The sequence below is a fragment of the Leiobunum rupestre genome, chromosome 7, assembly GCF_980474605.1.
Source record: "Leiobunum rupestre chromosome 7, qqLeiRupe1.1.hap1, whole genome shotgun sequence".
In the NCBI taxonomy this organism is placed as follows: Eukaryota; Metazoa; Arthropoda; class Arachnida; order Opiliones; family Sclerosomatidae; genus Leiobunum; species Leiobunum rupestre.
In genome coordinates, this window is record NC_143390.1 from 17,629,811 (window position 1) to 17,650,906 (window position 21,096).

The following is a 21,096-nucleotide window of genomic DNA, read 5'->3' on the forward strand; positions in this document are numbered from 1 at the left end:
TCTTCTTCGGGGCTTCTTTTCCGCAGATATATACCCTCTTCCTCGATACGGACGAAACAGGACCGCCGCGACTCCGTAACGCGAATCCGTCCACTCCCCGACGCTCTTAAGCTTCGTTTTAGCCCTCTACGTAAAGGAGTAACGGATGTCGGCGATCTTAAGGCTTTATTTTGGTAGGTTTCCCGCCCTCGATCCCCCGTATCTCACGGTGGCCGATATATTTACAGTTCTATCTACTTTGTCGGCTGGATGGGATATCTTCCCTCACCCCCCGGCTGGTCTCTACCCCCCCCTCTCCATCTTTCTTGGAAAAATCTCGCCCTTAAACGCGTTCGCATTTATGATAAGTCGGAAAACAATGAATATTTATGAAAATAGTCCCGCGCGATACGCGGCTATTTATATCGCACCCCTGCACCCTCTCAGCTTTATGGTAAAGTTTTATTCCCCGGTGGTTTATATTACGTTCCAACGAGTTATACGACTGAGGGGTATTTGCGCCTTTGCACCGAGCCATTGGAAAAGAGATGAATATTGACGCGTATAAAGAAATGCATCATTGTGCGTGTTCTCTTTATCATTTTTCCCTCTGGCATTTCAGGGGGAAGGATAAATAGTTTTGGTTTTTTTCTCCCTTTATATCACTCGGTGCTTGTCTCTCTAATTCCCCGAGAAGACGATATTTATTTTAAGAATTCATTGCCGGATTATGAACGTTTCTTTGTTGATTGTCTAAGTATTTCTGTTTGGGTTTCGCTGGATTTTTTTGTGATATTTTAGCGTACCCTTTTGAAAACGACAGTGGGTAGTTTCTTTTGAATTTCACTTTTCTTGATCTCGAACTTTCTTTTTGCGTTGAATAGAAATTCCCTAGTTGAAATCTTAAGTCGCGATTCGCGTAAAATACATATAATCATTTATTTCCGGATTTTCATTCAAATAGAATGCGACATTTCCCGAAGGAAGTTAAAAAAACCAGTGTAGTTATATGTTTGTAAATAAGTAACAAATTGGACCCATAGAAACGTTACTTTCTCACGGTATTATTGGTCGTCAAATCGCTTAGATATCGCTGAAATGGAAAGAAAAAACCTTCCATGTATTTTCCTGGAATACCTCGATAAAAAGTAAATGTTTCTAGAGCTATCGGTATTGAGAGGACAAATTTTGTCTGGGTGTCAGCCCCGGCCTGTCAGAATGGTCCGCGCTGTAGAGAAAAAAAAGAGCGGATCGTTGAGGGTTTTGGCGGGGATGAGTAGAAGTTGCTTTTTTATTGCCCGATTTATTCTTTAGCGAATTTACCCCAAAATCCGCCTTCGCTATCTGTTTACGCCCGCTAAGCTAAATCGCTTGATCGGTTTGAGTAAACTGTTCCTCCTTCCTCCGTTATCATTTTAAGGTTGTGGGAGCCGACAGAAAGGGAAGAGAGATAGCCACTAGCCCAGCGGAGAAAAAAAAACCACGGGGATCTCGTGTACTCTATATAGTTCTTTGAGGGTTGCGCCCGAGATAGGTCTCAATCGGAGCGCAATCTCCCAACGATGATTTGAAAAAAATATATCTTTCCCTCAATTCCCTTTTTTATACCGCGTTCGGTATTTACAATCCGCGTGGTTAAGATAGTCCTGTTCATTCAATTATTATTGAAAATAACTTAAAAAGCTCATATAGCGAAAGAATTGAAATATAAAATAATCTGTAATATTTTAAATTCTTACGGGTAATATATTAAATTCAAATTTGAAACGATTCAGTGGGAATTTTGTATTGTAACCCGGCCACCTGAATTAAAGGCTTTAAAAGTCGCTCGATGACTTGGGCCTAAGGTGGTGCCTTGGGTATTAGCCTACCTGATTATTAGCTAGCTGATGATTGGATTAATCGTGAATCGTATATAAAATCAGCAATATTTTGATAAAAAACGCGAATAAGTAGAATAGTCCATAATGAAAAAGGATAAAAAATCTAAACCCTAAACAAATTTGAAGAAATTTAAAAACTTACAAATAGCTCGTACCGATAGGTCTTCGAGCAAACCAAGACGCGAATCTCGGACCAAATAGATCTTCGAGTGAAAAACTACCACGGTACTGATGAGTCCCAAATAGGACGAAACCGGCCTACCGTTGGAATTTCTATTTTATTTTATTTAATTAAGTTTTTCACTCGAAGATCTATTTGGTTCGAGCAAATTGTAAGTTTTCAAATTTCTTTAAATTTGTTTAGGGTTTAGCTTTTTTATCCTTTTTCAATATGAACTATTCTACTTATTCGCGTTTTTTATGACTCTTTGCAATGCAGTCCATAGCCGTGGTTCCTCTCAAATTAATATTCTGATAAACTGACACTCAAACTTTCGTTCATTTAATTTAAACAAAACGTAACTTTATCCTTAACGTCGCCCAAGTTACTCAGGATTACTATTTACGTAAAGTTGAACTTGATAACTTTACAGAAGGCTTTTGAAAGTTTTAATAAAGTTTCTGAACAAGATGCAGACGCTGGAAATTCGGTATCAGTCGATGCATTTCCGGTCACGTTTTGGTGTAGTTATAGCTGCCGTAGTTTTCATCTAAATACCCCCACACTGACCTCGCAAATTCAATTACATCCCAATAAAATCGCCTTAGTTCCGCTATTGAAAAATGGTATCTTTTCCAACGTCCTCCGATGTGGGTGCGATAGGTGCTGGGTGGTATCGGAGGAGGAGTTCCTTCGCTCCATTAGTTACTTTGGAAATCAACGATTCTGTGTTGCAAAATTTCGATTTAGAGAGGGTGGAACGGGAGAGTGGAGTTCTCTAACGACCTTTGCAACGGAAAAAAAGTTAACCGTAGGACAGCTCCGCAATAAAAAAAAAACACAGAAAAAGAAACCTTCTAATCTTTAAATATGCAAAAGTAGGGAATGAAAAAAAAAATGGTGGCGTAAAAGTTATTTTATTGACTCAGCTCCGCAATCGTTTGAGGATGCTTCTGGAAAATGTGTATTCCTGCCGTCTCAATCTTCTTCTTAAAAAAACATTATTGCTTTTAAAGTTTTTAAAAAGTTCCCCCCAAAACCCGGGCTTCTTTCCGTTTCTACCATTGAATTTAACTAAAGTTTCACTTAAGATGATTTATGTGACCAGCGGTACGATGATGTTGGCTATTCCGTACAGCTAGACTGGTAGCGTAGAGTAGTGGTCGATCTTAATGCGTCTAGGACCGGTAATGGATAACGATTCCGGCCTGGCCGATTCGATTGGAATTCGAATTCCTAAATGGTTTTGTAAGTTATTCCAAAGTTCTCCCGGATCCGGTATTGCCCCGCCACGCTAGAGCCCCCTTAATGGCTCTGGATGCGGTACGCCCGAGTTGCCGTTTTAATCGAACTGTTCTACAGTTTCGTACTATCGAATACGCGAATTCCGACTTACCAAATAAGATAAAATTATCGTTAAGAAATAGAAATGTATTATAGGCGTTAATAGGTTAATAGTTTGACTAACATGTGTAAAGTTGGTTATACTGAAAACGTTGTTAATTTATTATTATTTTCTATCCGACAGATTTCTATAAAATCGGATGGATTTATGTTTCTAATCAATTTAGAGGGGCTGACCACTATCGCTTACAGATTAAGCACTACAGAATTTGAGGAAGTGGTTAGCCCCTCGATCAATTTCTACAAAGAACGGGAGTGTGCCAACTCCGTGGTTCAAAATCCGACAATTTTGTTTTGTTTCTAATCACTTTTCTAAAAAGGGTAAGATAGTCAAAATGTTCATTTTGACAACTCGATTTCAGTTTGTCAAATCAGTTTTCTAATTTCGTCAACTTTGATTTCGCTATTTCTTTTTAATCACTATCTAATAAAAACAAATTACAAAATTTTCATTTCGTCAACTCGATCTCATTAAGTCTGCCGACTCGATTCTTCCAAAAACATTAATTTTAACTGTTTTTCATCTTATCACATTCTAAAAAATAAAAAATTCTAAAAATAATAGAATATATTCATATGATGCCTTCAGCGTGTATTTCCAAGAATGTGGAACTATAGGGTACTTTTATACGAACGGCCATGGCCATCTGGATTACTCTACCCCGGCGTAAACATTTTCTAAATAATGCTTTTCAAAGATTTTTTATATTTGCTATAAGTAATAAAGTAAGTAATAAACAGCTAGGCTAATATCCAAGGCACCACCTAAGGCCCAAGTCATCTAGCGACTTATTATGCCTTTAAACAAATAGCCGGGTTACAATGCGTAGGAGCGTGGTGGCAAGCCCTTCAAGCCACGCGAGCTAACAGCTTCCTACACTCACTATTACCGTTAACCTCAACAAGTTTTTAACGAATAGCTTGGGCGAAAACCCCTTAAACTAGTGGGGAGATAACTTGCGAACTCAACGCGGAAGTAGTTGTTCCGAGTTTTCACCCAGTGCCACAAGTTGGGATTGAACCCGGCTCCTCTTGCTGCGAGGCGCAAGTGCTAACCACTCCGCCACATTTTTAGCGTTGTTCTATATCCCCCTCATTGGTTCCTTAATTCCATCGAATAGTGATAATTGGCGCACTTTTGTTAATTATGCATACTGTCTAGTAAAACACCTACTATTATATCAAGCGGGTCTACGACAACGGGTAAGCTCTTTGTGATAAGCAATACATGTTGGCACCCAAATATCGTTCATTTATCAAACGAGTGGCTTAAAAAGTATTTTGAACCTGAGGGATAAATAAAACTAGGGTTGTTTATTGGAACTAACAGTACTAATAAACCTTTTAATGATAGTAAGTATATATTACAAATATAATACGTAGCGTAGAATCTTCTTACTAATAGAATAATTAATATTTACGCGATAAGTCATGAGCATGCGAAAAACCACAAAGCGTTTGCTTAGCAGACGAAAATCAAGCCGATACAGTAGTACTATTTAAAAGGTCAGAAAGAATGTATTTCAGTTGAGAAAACTACAATTTTAGGAGCGCGTACTTAAATGAATGACTATTAGGGCTTCAATTTTCACGTGCAATAATTTTTTTAAATCGATTCATGTATGTTTACCGCTCACTCATATATTTTGCGATTGCAGCCGTCTGAAAGAAACTTGCCGGTGGTAGTGGCGTACTCCTGTAATCCCAAGCGTCTGGGAGGCAGAGTTTGTGGATGGCCGTGTAAGCACGACCGCCAATTTCCCAAAGGGTGGTTGGAATAGTTCCGCCCCGGGTGTCCCCACGTATCCCCCCGCTGGCGTGGCCGTTACACATATCTCGCCCTGATTAACCAGATGGACTATATTGTCCCACACGTTAAAATCACGAATAAATAATAAAAAAATAAATAAAACTTCGTTCAATAAATGTTTTTGATACATATTTTTTCGGATAAAGCGGTTGGTTTAGCTTTAATCGGTTTGCTGTATCAATTTCAAAATATGAAAGGAGCCTATTTAAATCCGTCAGTTTAAAGTCATCCCCCTGTTTCTTCCGTCGTGAGGGGGCTGGGCGCGGAAGAGGATAGTGCCGAGCCAGTCTCCGTCCCAAAAAAAGACGAAGATGAAGTCTCTCTTTGCAGGGAAGTGTCAGTCCGCGCCTTTCGAGAAGTTGCCTTTGGAATCGCCGCGCTCTTATCTGTCTCGAAAGCGTCAAACGGCACCGACGCCGTGTCTCTTCTCGCGTCTTCGCGATGCACGCTAAAACTCGACCGCGGAAACCTTTCCGCTTAAAAAGATCTCCATTTCTTTGTCCTCTTTTTAACGCCGCGGAAGTCACATTTGACGACCGTATCCAAACGCGCGGATCTGTGTCACCTCAAAATATCGCCTAATAACAGAACGAGACGGAATATAGAATGTGAGTTATTCAATCTTTCTACGTGATCGGACTATACAAATGTGTATCGATCATTTTCACTTGATTTCGTAACGTTGGTGCGAAGGGCTATTCACTTATAGTTTGTGGACTACGCTGAGATTACGTGAAGACTACGCTAAGTAAGCTTCATCGGAGTACGCTGAGATTACGTGAAGACTACGCTAAGTAAGGTTAATCAGAGTACGCTGAGATTACGTGAAAAGTAGGCTAGGTAAGCTTACTCTGAGCACGCTGACATCACGTGAAGAGTACGCTAAGTAAGCTAAATCGAAGTACTATGAGAATACATGAAGAGTATGATAAGTTAACTTAATCGGATGATGCTGAGATTACGTGAAGAGTACTCTAAGTAAGCCCACGCAAAGTTCGTTGTAGATTACGCGAAGAGTACGCTAAGTAGGCCTACGCGGAGTACGCTGGGATTACGCGAAAAGTACGCAACGTAAGCCTACGTGAAGAACGCTGAGATTACGCGAAGAGTACGCTAAGTAAGCCTACGTGGAGTACGCTAAGTAAGCCTACGCGGAGTACGCTGAGATTACGCGAAGAGTACGCTAAGTAAGCCTACGCGGAGTACGCTGAGATTACGCGAAGAGTACGCTAAGTAAGCCTACGTGGAGTACGCTGAGATTACGTGAAAAGTACGGTAAGTAAGCCTACGTGGAGTACGCTGAGATTACGCGAAGAGTACGCTAAGTAACCCTACGCGGAATACGCCGGGATTACATGGAGTACGCTGAGATTACGCGGAGTACGCTGATATTTCGCGAAGAGTGCGCTAAGTGAGCTTATGCGAGATACATATATTACGCCCAGATTTCATACCCTTTACTGAAAGCGTGTCGAGCGATTACGGAGAGTGGTCAGCTCATCGCGTTTGTGTCATGGAATATGCGTTCTATATTGTATCCAGAGCCGAATTAAGAACTTTAAGGTCCTGCCTAAGCACTGATAAATGTGGTGCCTTCATAAATATATATCTGAACCTAGATTAGCTGCACCACTTGCAGTTTTGAACCCTATCTGTTTATATTTAATCTGGCAATAGCGAATGTCTGTGGTCTCCCCATCCCTTGTTGCCCTAAGCACGTGCTTATTTTTCTTAATAGCAAATCGAGCAGCTCTTATAGTACCGAAAACTTTGCGCGCTTAATCAACCATAAAATTGGCCGTAATATGTCTTTATAACGAGTGAAAGTAGTTATATCTAAGCTGAAAACTAAATTGCTCGGAACGTATTGAACTGGTAATAGACTGAGTAAAGGCTCTAAAATTTTCCTAGGATCAAATTGATTTGGTCATTGTCCTCCAATTTCTTTTTGGGAGTCGTAGAGTCCCTGAACGAAGGTACATTTTTACACCCGTCTCGGGGCGGTTTCATTTCTGAGGCGCCGTTGGTGCTCGATGGATTTAAGGAGGCCCGAACCAACTCTCTCTCTCCCTTTTGTAACGTCATAAAGAGCGAGTAAGCGCGAGAGAAGCGACCATTCGAGCTTAATGAGGCGCAGAGGTCCGCAGATAACCGAAAAAGTCTCTTCTACGGGAATGACCCCGGGCCCGCGCGGAGTCACTTTCGCCAAAAGGAACTGGAACTTCTTTCCCGCCGACAACATTTTGGCGACACTTGAGCGGTCCCGGGTACCCGATAAGAGAGAGAGTCTTCCCATTCATCCGACGCGCGCCAACGTAGCCAGCGGGGGCCCGGGACCCCTTCCTATTGGAAATTCATATTTGGCGCGACACGACCAGACACAAAAGAGAGCCGCTTTTTATTATAAAGGCGCAGATAGGAGCTGCCGCCGTTTCTGGACTTCCCCGTGGAAATGTCCGAGTCGCGGTCATTAGTATCGGCCCCTGGAGGCGATTGAGGGCGAAACTGTCCATTTCCCGCCGATAAGGAGTGGGCCCAACGTTTCCGGTCGAGATGCGCCATTCAGCGCTTCCCCTCTGGCCTCGTAAAAAGAAGCGCCCACACCACCGACCGAAATTGCCTTTGGTCAAGTCGTCGAAAATGATCCCCTCGTCCTATACTAGTCGGGGGGTCTTCTTCGGGCTGACCTCTGAGAATACCCGGTCTCTCCCATATTTTTTTCCCTCTTTAACTATACACGCTACTTTTACGATTATTGTATCGCGTGTCTCCAACGATTTTTATTTACTTCGAAGTGAATTTTTCGCCTCGAAATGTCTTCGTTGATACCTTCTTAATGTTTTTCGCAACCCATCCGTTCGGGGGGGGGGGACTGAGAAAGTTATCGTTATGGGCATAAACACGTATCGATAAAGTTTAATTTTTTTTCGCGGTCGTAAAAAGTCCTCGTTTTTGGTGTTGGAATGTTGGTAACGTTCGAGATCTTTAGTACGAGTTTTAAAGGCGTGGTAACGGTGTCTTTAAATGGACCTCGTAAATAGGCGGTCGTTACGTATCCATCCCCATCCCTTCTACGTAACTGTTTATTCATTCTTAGCTCGAAGGAGGGGGAAGTTTTACCGTGGTCTCGATAAGACGCCGATTTAAAACTAGCAAAGGTATAAGGTGCCCCTTGTTATAACAGTTGGAATAATCGTGACCACCCGGCTATCAGTGGACACGAGTCTCGCTGCAATTCTCAACATCTTTCCTTCGTCGAAATGACATCGAGGAAGCGCGTGACGGAATTACATCGCTCTACTTAGAGGACCGTTCCAATCCAACACCCGCACGCCATCTTCGCCACTTCATCCTAGTGGATTTAGCCTTTTTATACTCGCTGCGTTCGACCGCGTTCGCACTGTGTCCGAAGCTTAGATCGAAGGGAAATACAGCATCATTTGCGTCTCATATTGGAAGTTTATTTTCAATAGCGTAGAATAAAATTGCCCCTACATCAAGATGATAGAATAACCGCCTGTAGTAATCTACTTTAGTACACCAAAGGGAATTTCCTCCTAACAACACGATTACACGATGAATCCATTCATTTCGCGAAGAGAAATCAGGTCGTTAACTAGCTACACTCGCGGATAGTGTTCTTCTGGTAATGAACGTTTCGGAAAACACCTCGGTATCTAAGGCACCTTCGTAAAGTATCTAACGGCGGCGGGAACCAGGACTGCTAAACGATTATCGATGTAAGAAACTCATCGGTGAGCTACGTGATTTATCGAAGGAAGTTTTGAGCATTAGGGTACATTAGGGAAGCTGGCTCCCCCGGATTAGACTATATGGCGCGCCTGGGACACGCTTCGAAAGGGGGAAAGAAGGCTTTTCCATCGACGCGTTTTCCCTTATCTGTTGGACCCTCGAAATGTTTGGCAATCGCGACACGGGCCTCTTATGTTTAAAGATAAAGTCACCCGCAAGCTCTTCTAATGGAAAGAGCGATCGTATCCAGCCAGCAGCCAGCCAATAAGTGGAAATGTTCTCTACGTGAGACCATCCGATCGCGCGTTTCCTTTGCCCGAAGAGACGCGTATATATATATATATATATATCAAGCCCAAAGCCATAGATATTCCAACGTAAAAGGGCGCATTCGCATTTGGCGACAAAGTACAAAAGACGGTGTACGTACCTGAGGTAGTCTCTTTTACAGAGGATGAGGTTGGCTTTGGTGAAGAGCGTCGATCCGACTTCGCCCAAGCGGCAGTCGCAGCAGGCGCACTTCAGGCAGTCCTCGTGCCACAGCTGGTCCAGGGCCTTCAACAAGTAGCGCTCCCGGATGGGCTTCTGACACCCGGCGCACTCCGGGCCGCTCCCGGACCCACCAGGGTTCCCCGGGGGTCCGGCTCCCACTCGTCCACCCATCATACCAGCGGATGTCCTGACCACAGTCGCCGAATTAGGTGGCGGAGGAGGTCCGTGACCTCCTCTTCTGTGGTGGTGCGGGAGGGAGTCACCCTTCACCTCCATCCGCTGAAAATAAAACACGACCAATTAGTTAAAATCGCCAAATGATATTTTATATTTTTCATTTTTGGTAAAGCAACATTTAACGCGATATTTATTGCTCTGTGTTTTATGACATTCAATAGTAATATGGTTGGTTTTTGATAAAGGAAATTTTTGTAAAAGGTATTTTAAATTTTTTTGTGATATATTAGTTTCCTTACAAATTTGTCATTGGTGTTGTTTAGGGCACCTCCCAAAATATCAGAAAAGACCCCTAGTAAATGCATTTCCAATGTTTGGAAAATACAATGGAAATACACTACCCCAGGGCTCAAGCCCTCTCAAACAACTTCACTGCTAATTTTATTAAACAACTAAAATTACTAAAAATATGAAATAACTAAAATAACTGATAATATGAATTAACTAAAATAACTAAAAATATGAAATAACTAAAATAACTGAAAATATGAAATAACTAAAATAACTGAAAATATGAAATAACTAAAATAACTGATAATACGAATTAGCTAAAATAACTGAAAATATGAAATAACTAAAATAACTGAAAATATGAATTAGCTAAAATAACTGAAAATATGAAATAACTAAAATAACTGAAAATGTCTTGAATATAGAAAAATTCCAAAACTGCCTTACATATTCAGCGAGTTATTTTGTAACACAATATTTATTAGAGCGCGTGCGAAATTTGAATTAACCTCCAGTCGCTTCTGAAAATATATAGGAATGTGTGCGAACTTGCTACATAATTTAGCCAGAAGTTATTTAAATTATAATAAATAAAAATAAAAAAATGAATTGGAGTTGGTTTGACAACCACTGAGCCATGCGAAGCTCTATTTTTATCTCTATGAACTACAAGATGTAAAACCAGTGGTGGATTAACTACCACCTGGGCCCGTAGGTTTAAGCGAAAATTTGGACCCTCCCTGACCTTGCGCTAACCTCGTCTCGGGCCCCTTTAGCTTTAGGTTAGTTCAGGGCCCCTAGGCTTAAGTCTACTAACAATTTTGGTAAATCCACCCTGTGTCAAACTGAGGATTAAATAACAACAATTAAGTTTGACCAATTCAATATGGCCGCTGCTACATTTCTGTCGCGTCAAGTCATTAAATTGGTCTGCTTTTATTAATAGTAATAATTGAATCTGACTTCGAAGTAGGAAATACTTGGATCACGATAAGCTGGGAGACCCACCATTACGTAAAAAATGTTAATAATAACTTTTAGGCTGGCTGGCGAAATCGTAGTGGCAGAGCTCTATCGTTCAATTTGTCAAAGAGTTTTTGATAGAGCCCCGCTTATAAAGCAAACACGCTTTGCCTAATAGCGTTTTTAGTCACCCGGTCATTAGGCCGCCGTAGTTTTCTTGACCGCCGAAATTGACCCCACCCTAAGCGCCGCTGAAGATCACGTAATCGACGACGGGAAACCACCCTCCTACCTTATTCCAGCCTTCGGCGGGCCAAGTTAAAACCCTCCGTCTGACCACGGATAAATTATTCACCACCGCGCTGGAAGCCTTTGCCTTATAATACGCCTTTCAAACACGAATTTCATTATATTACTTTGCATGGACGTAAATATTTCTTTCGAGAAAATTTGCCTCGAAGCTAAATCCGACTGAAATAAGAACCTATCTTTTTAGGAACATAATTCATATTTGGAACTGTCTCGATACATTACGACAATTTAGGGTTAATCCCCCTAGGTATAATATATATCGCGCTATTTTTTACAACAAAGATTTTTTATTTGTTGAAGCTAAGAAGGAGGGGAGGGGGGTTATAAATGCGTTCTTTTAACCTTCTTTATCACCCTATCTTAGTTTTTAAATTTATGCTTTTTTTTTTGCTTCCGAGTAAGTTTTTTTTAAGTAACGGTTTTTAAAAAATGGCTCGAATCTACTTTGGAAGGAATATACTTTGAGTAAAAAAGAAGCTTTAACTCTATTACCGTCTGATTCATTATTACCCCCGCGCAAAAATAATTACGAACCCTTTTAAAATCGCCCTGGGAGACAGCCCGCGTTGCCGCGGATTGAGTGCCATTTCAAACCCTTCTACTCAGCCCTCCAGGCTTCAATTTTGGGAAACCAGTTAATTCTGGTTACCCCGCAGACCTTACCCTCTTCGTGGCTCGAGACCTAGCTATCGGGTCATAAAGTTACGTTATCAAACCTTTAGTCTTCATAAATGTCGCCAGGGTCCCGTATTTGTTGACGTCTTTGTATGATTTGCGAGAAAGTTCTACAGCGAGCTTCAGTTTGGATTTATGTCCACCTATTTGTTCTTATAAAGATTCTCTCTATGCTTACCTAGCTCTAATCTCTTATCTCAGTTTAAAATGTCGGGATTTTCACTGAGCAAACTCGGTTTGACTACCTGAAAAGTTTCACTTTTCATCATAAAGTTTTCTTTTACAATTCGTAGTGAAATTTGTGAACTTAATTTTTTTTAATTTTACTTTAATTTATAAAACTTATAGTTTGTAAATATCCAGTGAAAAATTTTGTTTCGTTTTTTTCTTAAAATTTTAATTTACAATTTGTAGTGAAATCTGTGAACTTAATTTTTTGTATTTTTTACATAATTTCACTACATTTTATGAAAATTTATATTAAAAGAAAAAAAATCAATACCTTTTCCCCCTAAAAAATTTGGTATTACAATTCGTAAAGAAATTTGTTAACTAACCTTTTTATATTTTTTATATAATTCTACTATACCCTATGAAAATTTAATTTAATGTTATAAAAATTATCGTTTGTAAATATCCAATTAAAAATTTAGTTACCGTTTTCCTAATAAAAACTTTTTTATTACAATTCTTAGTGAAATTTTTTAATTTAATTTTCTTTAAACTTGAAGAATATTGAATTTTATAAAAAAAAATCGTTTTTGGTGCCTTGGGTATTAGCCTAGCCGATTATTATTATTATTATTATTATTATTATTATTATTAAATATACAATTAAAAATTTAGTTCCGTTTTCCTCCTAAACATTTTTTATTGAAATTTTTTAATTAAATTTTCTATATTTAATGTATATTTTATTAAACCTAAAGAATATATAATTTTATAAAAAAAAATCGTTTTTAAATATATTAATCTGTTTAAAAAAATTAAGTATTTTAAAGGGATGAATATTCCCCCTTAAAAAAGAAAGGGGTATGAAATGAGCGTTCATTTCGAGGGTTACCCTCCGAAGTAAACCAACCTGAGATAGAAGCCATTTAAGAGACGCGGTATCATTAGCTTATAAAAGGGGCATCACCGGTGTCGCCCTCTGGTCGTAACGAGCCTCGTTCGGTACAAAAAAAAAGAAATAACCGTATACAAATGCCGAAGAAGCGGCTGAATAAAGCTAGTTTAGAATAAAGCATCCCGAATAGCGGAACAGGGTGAGAAATTGAGCGGTAGCTAAAAGGGGAGATATTTTCTCTTTATATAAATCTTTTTCCTCCCCCCTCCCAACGTCGTCTTATACGAGCGCGGAATCCCTCCGGAGATTTCCACGGCCGGAGGATTATTAAAACACATAACTCTTGGGCCGCGAGAGAAAGCTAGTTGCCGAAGAGACGTCTCTTCTTGCTTGGCCATCCGACGGCCCGATTGAGAGCGTTCGGAAGCCGTCGCGGAGGACCGGGGACTCGGCTCGCGCTGGCGGCCTCTTTCGTTTCATTATCTTCGGCGGGCTAATGGACGTTCACTGTAGTCGCCTAATGCGTCGCTCTCTTTCGCGGTATAAAGCCCTTTCCAACTTATTCCTTTCCACTATCTCTCTCTCTCTCTCTCTGGCTCCTTCTCGGGATGCTGCCCCCGTTAGGCACTCTTCTCCTTTCGGGTGGCACCGCGCGACCTCCCTAATAGCGGCTTATAGGCAGAGACAAGCACTCCGAAACCTCTTTCCATACACTTTGAGTAAAGACTTCTCTCCGCATCCTTCCTCCCGCGCTTCCCTCCCATCTTTTCTCTCTCCTCCTTGAAAAACCATCCTCCTCTCATCCCCCGTTTTTTGCATCCGCGGCGCTCCCGCCTGCCTTTCCGCCTCTTTTTCTTTATACTTAAGCTCAGTCAGTTGTATCTTCTATTTTGCTTCTCTAAACAGAGTTTTTTAAGACCACTCCGCAGTGGGCGCTGTGTGTCTGTGTCACTCCTCCACTTTCCGTCACCGGAAGAAAAAAAACCGCAGATTTATTACCATCGTCCGTCCGTCCGTCGCGATTTCACCGCGATATTTTAGAACATTTTTAACGGAATTTTTCCTCTTGTTTTATACCGGTACCGAGATATTTGCGGATTATTTTCTTTGTGTATTTAAAATAGATAGTTCCAGATTTTATAAACGCGTTTTGTGGTTAAATCTCTAAATATATCAATTGAAACTACTTAGTTTATGAGACTTAAAATCGTTATAATCTAAACTATTTATTATCCTGTAAATTGAATTATTTCCGAACACAGATTTTAATAACAAATTTCGCCATATAACCTTTAATATTTCAATTAAAACTACTTAGTTTTGTCGGTTATAACTCATCAGAAGTTATAAGATATAAAATGCTGAAACGATTCAAATCCTTGAATTTTAAAATAATTTAAATTATTTATTACCTGGAAATTGATTTCTTTCTGAACCCAGATTTTAATAACAAATTTTGTAGTCTAACCTCTAAAAACTTCACTTAAAACAACGCGAACATTAAGGTTTGGGTTCGTGTGATAGGTAAAAAAGGACTTTGTAAACAAATCGAGGTAACCAGCGTAAAAATGTAAACTTAAACAGTACGGCAAACTTCTCAACTCACAACCTACAACTCCTTCAAAATTTTTGCGTAACCTTTCGAAACACCCTGCATAGCTTGGTGCGTGTCAAACTTAAAAAATTACCCCATGCGCTACCTAACAGTACTTGATTTTTCTCGCATCGTGAGAAAATTGACATTAGATTCGTGACTCTCGTGTTGAAACAATTGTTGCGCGATTGCCTCTATGATTACAGCGGTTTCGTAACTCCGTACAAACAGTGTTAAGCGTTTCCGTCTGTTTCCTAATAGATAGTCTCGATCGCGTCTCTAGCAACTACAATGAAGCAACTGCGCGTCACTCCTTTGTGCTTTTTGAAAAATAATGGGGTTATTATTATAATTTCCCGGCGTATATTGGCCCTCTTTCGGGCCAAATCCGAGACTGTTGAGAAGAGCCCGCGAAGAAGAATGATCGCTTCTCGTATCTGGTTACTTCCGAGCGTGTTGAATTCTAACCTTTTCTCTTATTATTCACCGCTAACGGCGTAAAAGATATCGGCCAGGGCTTGCCTAGATGAGCTCGGGTTTGGAACACTATTTTATCCAACCAGAGATACCCGGATGGAGGGGGTAGGAGCTGCCCCCTAATAGCGGTGCCAACTCTCCTGGGAGGTTTGTTTTTGACAAACGCCTCTGCCTAGGCTGGCCTGGAATTGATGGGTCAAAGTCGGGAAGGCCGCCATTCGGCCCGTAATTCCATCGACAAAGGCTTTATTTTTAGCAGCCACACTGACTATCAGTCCGTGCCGTTTTTGCCCCGGACCCGAATACTCTGCCAACAGCGCCGGAGAACCGAGGATGAGAACGATGGGCTCGTGTCGAAAAATGCATAAATGCAAGAGTTGCGCTCCTTTATCCGCCGACGAACAGCCTACCTCATCGGCTAGTTCCGATCGACGTTGGAGGATGGGATGTTCCGTCCTCGCTCCACTATCCGGTGACTGTGGTCTCTTAAAGTATGGCATGCTCTATCTCTGTTTCCTGTTTCTTCCATAGTCAAAAAGTACACAGAGCGGGGGATCGTTTTCACGCGTCATTAAGCGCATTGTCCATCATCATAATATTTTTCCTCTCGCGAAGGGTGCCTGGACGTCGGGGTCAGGTGACGACGTTTTAAAAAGGAGCGCCATCTATCGCTTCCCTCGCGAAACCCCAAATATCACAGTAAATATATTTACCCTTTTCCTCGCCCCAACCCCGTAGAAACCCTACTTCTCTACGGCTTTGGTCTTCTTTTAAGTACTCTTATATAAATAGGTACACTATGACCTTAAAGAATTATTCCAAAAATAGCAATATATATATATATATATATATATATATATATATATATATCACCCTTATTATCAGACGAAATATCGTATAACGTAGTTTAGTCACATTTGACCTATTTTTGATCTACTGACGCCTGTAGAAGTGTTAAACCCGCAGCGCACTAATGTCCAGGGTGGAGCTATTTTGTTCGCGAAGGAGATTTCATTTTATTAATGATCCAAACGAGCCGATTATGGGAACTTTAATCTAAAATCTAGATTACGATATCATCGTAGTTTAAAATACAACAATTTAGAGAGGTTAAACAGAGCATTCTAGAGGTTTAAACAATAACATCGGGAGCCAAGTGAACATTTTTGACGTTTTACTTTCCCGTTTGTAATTCGGAGTCGAATATTTCACAACTTCAAGACGACGCCATATTTTTGTCGAGCTTACATGATACGTCGTAATATATTTATAGTGTTTAAATAAATTTACTGATAATTATAATTTTCCAACTCAACAAATCGAGACCGAGTTATGACAATATATTATTTATCTAGCAGCGTACTTGTTAAAAAGCGTAAATATTTGTTTGAATTTTAACGCGGCTAGGCCTTGTACAATTATGACGAATTTGGAGAAATAAGTACGAGTATACAAAGAGATTCATTGCCGGTACACTCGGGCACACGAAGAAACAAATAATTGTATTTCGACAACACTAACGCCCATACATAACGCCTGTTTTAATTCTTCGTGTACCCTGGGTTAGCGATTACAAACGTTCTTGATTACGTTAGCCGGCGAAGTGAAAGCGCCCTTAACCTATTTTAAAGAATGTCACTCTTTGAACGTCGAGGTACTCCCGACGTTGTTGTTAAAACTTCCAGAGCGCTATGCTTATCCTATCTCATCAGGAAATTTTAGGAAATCAGTAAATAAATCTCAGTACAATAAAACTCTTTTCAGGGAATTCGCGACTGCCGATAGTTCTTGGAAACGAGACTTATAAGGGCTGGGCTAATTCGTCCACTTCGTTGTTAATAATAAGCCCCGAACACAAATAACTCAATAAGTGAAGCCGAGCGCGTAATTCCTGACTTCTCCCATAAAAATGACTCGTAAAATTAATAGGATCTAAAAGCAGCTTGGATCTGACGCGGCTTCGTTTGGCATTCCCTTTTCGCAAAAAATATCCCGGCCTCCTGTCCTCTAAGCTCATTTAATCGCCGCTAAATCGCGTGGAAAGCTCCAACCCCCCACCCCCTTTATAACTCTTACGTTGGGCAAAACAGCGCCATCGGTTGGCCGGAGCGTGTACTGTAATATTTATAGGTAACATAGTCGTCAGCCAAGCTTGATTAACGCTCATACTAATACCATCACGAAAGGAGAGCAAGACAGAGAGAGAGTGAGAGAGAGAGTGAGAGAGAGAGTGAGAGAGAGAGAGTGAGAGAGAGAGTGAAAGAGAGTGAGAGAGAGAGAGTGAGAGAGAGAGTGAAAGAGAGAGTGAAAGAGAGTGAGAGAGAGAGAGAGAGTGAGAGCGATAGAGAGAGCGATAGAGAGAGAGAGAGAGATGGGTATAGCCGTGGATCTATTCCAATAAAGCCCCGGGATAAATTAGCGTCGTAAGGATGATCCGAAAAAGGGAGGACCTCCAGAAACGGCGAACGTTGGGATGAAGATGGGATAAAGCCGCGGGTCTTTCTCAATCAGAAATCCCGTAGTCCGATCGGAGTGACGTAATGAAAGGGACTTAATCCAGCTGACGGGGGGGGGGGGAGAGACGCCTTTAGTCGGCTTCTCCATTTCCTCCTCCCGTCTTCGGGTTAGCGCGGAGAAACTGATGGCTAGAATAGGATACCGTGGGAAGCGTAACCGCCTCCCGGAGTCGCTATCTTATAAGGGTTTCGCGGGGAGGCGGTAGGGGTGCTATATTGGAATCGAATCCCTTCGAAATGGACCGTTGGTATTAGCTAGCCAAATTGACTCTGGCCTTTACTCTCTAAGTGCTTGCCAGATAAAAGGCGACGAGGATTAAGACGACGAATTTGGAATAGCTCCCATTAGACGCGCCGAACGGACTGCGCCGCCTAAGCTTTAGCCGACTCCGTCGTCTCTTCATCCGACGGCAGCGCGGACGAAGGCGCCAGGGACGGTAAAATCTGCGCCGCAACGTTTTGGTTAGAATGTGACGGTCGGAATTTATCGGGATCCATTCTTGGCTTTGAAGCGCCGCGTGTACGTATACCCGGTGGTACGACTGTTTTAATGGGTTCGTTACGGGCTTAAGGATAGAGTCGTCGCGAGCTGTGTAAGAGAGAGAGACCCCTTTTAGTTTATCTGTTAATTAATTAATGAGAATTTTATGCGAATGACATTTTAAGGCTTTTCGGGGGCCTCTTCGCTACTAGCTCCTTCGCTTTAATGAATAAACAATTTTTGAATCTTATCTGGCTCGCTTCGGGTTTCTAGGCGGGGACGGAAGCGCCTTTCACTTTGGAAGGTTCGCGAGAAGATCTCGTATTCCATATACTTGATGCTTAACGTTTCATTCGTTTTCTAAAGAGTAGAACGTTTCTTAAAATTCATTGTTACTAGATCGCTTCGTATTTTATCGCGATAGAAGTACTTTTAAAAGCATTTCGCTCACTAATATTCGAAATACGAATTAATTTTATTCCGCATTTATTCATCAGTAACTTTATATTCGTGTTACTATAAGTCAAATAATAAGAATAACATCATATTTCTAATAGCCTAATATACAACTGAATTCTACTGATATCGGCAGTTTTCGGAAGATAGCCAGAATTTCTACACAGTACTGATTAGCCCCAAAAGGTATTTGTTTCATCCTATGGTTTTAATGTTAATTTTCGACAATGGTGCTCTGCCACTGTGCTGAACTAAACTAAACTAAAAACTTGTTGATGTTAACGGTAATAGTGAGGCAGTGGCGTAGCCAGAAATTCGTCAAAGGAGGGGGGGTTGAAGTACGTGAATGTTAAGAGGGTGTCGAGAACTGGGTGGAAATTTAGTACAGTCAAAGGTAGGCCCAAGGAGGGGGTCAAGACCCGGAACCCCCCCCCCCCCTTGTCTACGTCACTGTAGTGAGTCGTAGGGAGTTGGTGGCTCGCGTGGCATGAAGGGCTTGACACCACTCACATTATTTAATGGCATTAAATATCGTTAGAGGACTTGCGCCTAAGGTGGTGCCTTTGCTGTTAATTTTAGCTAATAGACGCTTAAATAAAACGTATTCTGCGATTTGCCTAGAAGTAGTAATACAGAGAACCAGGACCTACTCGTAAAAGCGTTATATTTTAAAATGCGCACTGCTCAATATTTCAATTTCGGACGCGCCTCCTGAACATTAGCCCTACCATGGACCAATAATTTAAGGGGACTCACTGTTCTCGATATTTTGACACGGTAGGCGTGGCCTAAATCGGAAGGCTTACTGAGGTACATCAGCCGCTTTGAATCTAATCAAGAATTATGTTCAACTATCACTGCGAGTTGGGGCTTAAGACACAGTACGTGCGAGAAAGTTCGGTTAGGCTTCGTTTATTAATTTTTTTAAGTTTAGAAATGAAATGGATTCCAATAAATTTGATTAAAACTCAGCCATATGCGGCTTACTGATTATTTTTACTTAGCACAATGGTTAACTTCATTACTTACACTTTTAAAGGCCCAATTTAAAAAATAAACGGTCTAAAGCTTACTAAGCCTAATCATTTAACCGACAACAACGGCACCATTTTGTCAAAGTTGAACGTGTACGCTCTAGTTTCTCTACGAAACTATAACCCAAAATTTAGTCATATATTAACCATATTTTGGGCTAATGTTCAACTTATATTTGGGTAACTTATAAATTTAATCCAAAAAAGCGTTAGGAAAATAACCCTTTTTGGGTGAAAACAAAAACAACCCATTATTTTGTTTGGCTAAATACTGAACCAACAATGGGTAAAAAAACAACCCAATTTGGGTCAAAAACAAGAAAATATTTTTAAGAGTGAAAATTCAGGGCCTTACAAACAAAACTAACATAAATACTTGGCTGTTTTATTTATACGCGTATGGGGGAAAAATTATTTATTTATTTATTGAAGCGCCTATTGTCATACGTATTGATATGATTGGATGTTGTTACCAATATTTCCACGTAGGCATTTCGTATTACTTTTCTCTCCCCTAAAAAGAGTCTAAATCTAAGAATTCATCGTACGTCCTGTAATATAATTAATCCCTGTTGTATAAAGTAACTTCTCGCTATTTCTCAACTGAAAATGATAGCTAGCTGTGTGTTCTTTATCTCACTCCATTATTGATTCGGGTCAGTTGCTGGTCAAGCTCGAAATATACTGAGCCTTTAAGTATTTGGGGGTGGTAAAAGAGAAATCCTATTTTTTTTTTTTTGAAACCCGCGGCCCGTGCATGTATCTTCAGATCCGTGGTGGGCCACGTCAGATCCCGAGCTTCGCCGTGTTTCGTGGTATATACTGGCGATTGGCAAAGAAGCCCGCATCCAGGGTTTTAGTTTTAAAGCCTCGATTCTTTGGCTGTACCGGAGCGTCGCTCGCCGCTCTTGGACAAATAAAAAATCCCCCGCATCTTCAACTTCTGCCGGCCTCCCCTACCTTTCTTCTTTCCCGCAAGGCCTCTTTTTTTACTTTTTTTTTGGTTCTAAGCGGGGAAGCTTTTTAGTTTCCCACCCTCCTCAATTTTCGCCGGTGTCAAAATAAACGCTTGTTCTTCTAAAAAATTGATTGGGGAGAATTGAGAGGATTTTCTTGGTCGCCAAGACCATTTAAGCCGCAACATTTATACTAGCTTCCATCCCTGTCGCGAACCCCCTCCCCCCCTTCAGAGCATCCCCCTCTTCCTCATCCCGCGAGTTGCATCACCCATTTCTAAACCGTTCTTTCATTACTAAGGGCTCCGTTTGCACTAGTGACTCTTTGAAATACACTGTTTTGATATACTTAGGTTATTTATTAAAACGATCGATATGTTAATGCTGTTTCTAAAAGAACAAATCCTTGAAATTAAATGAAATAACTGTGTATGTATTGCGTGACTGAAATGGCTAGTGTTCTCGAAAATCCCGTATAAAAATAACAAAGCCAGTTTAAATATTTTCTGCAGACTTTTATATAATTAATATATTAGGTTTCACTCGCTAACTTTCTGAGGAAGTAAAAATACTTATTTTAAACTTTTTATTTGGTCGTCCTGTTACCAGAAGTACAT

General features: G+C 40.8%; 1 protein-coding gene across 1 annotated transcript in view; it reads right to left on the bottom strand.

Annotated features, from left to right (window-relative positions):
- LOC149934928 (LIM domain transcription factor LMO4-like) overlaps positions 1–21,096 on the bottom strand; it is a 49,156-nt gene that overhangs the window by 16,948 nt on the left and 11,112 nt on the right. Inside the window, exon 3 of the mRNA XM_090181518.1 lies at positions 9,420–9,760. Within this exon, the coding sequence (XP_090037644.1) occupies positions 9,420–9,757 (338 nt within the window). The 5' untranslated portion in view covers positions 9,758–9,760. The remainder of the gene's footprint in view (positions 1–9,419; positions 9,761–21,096) is intronic.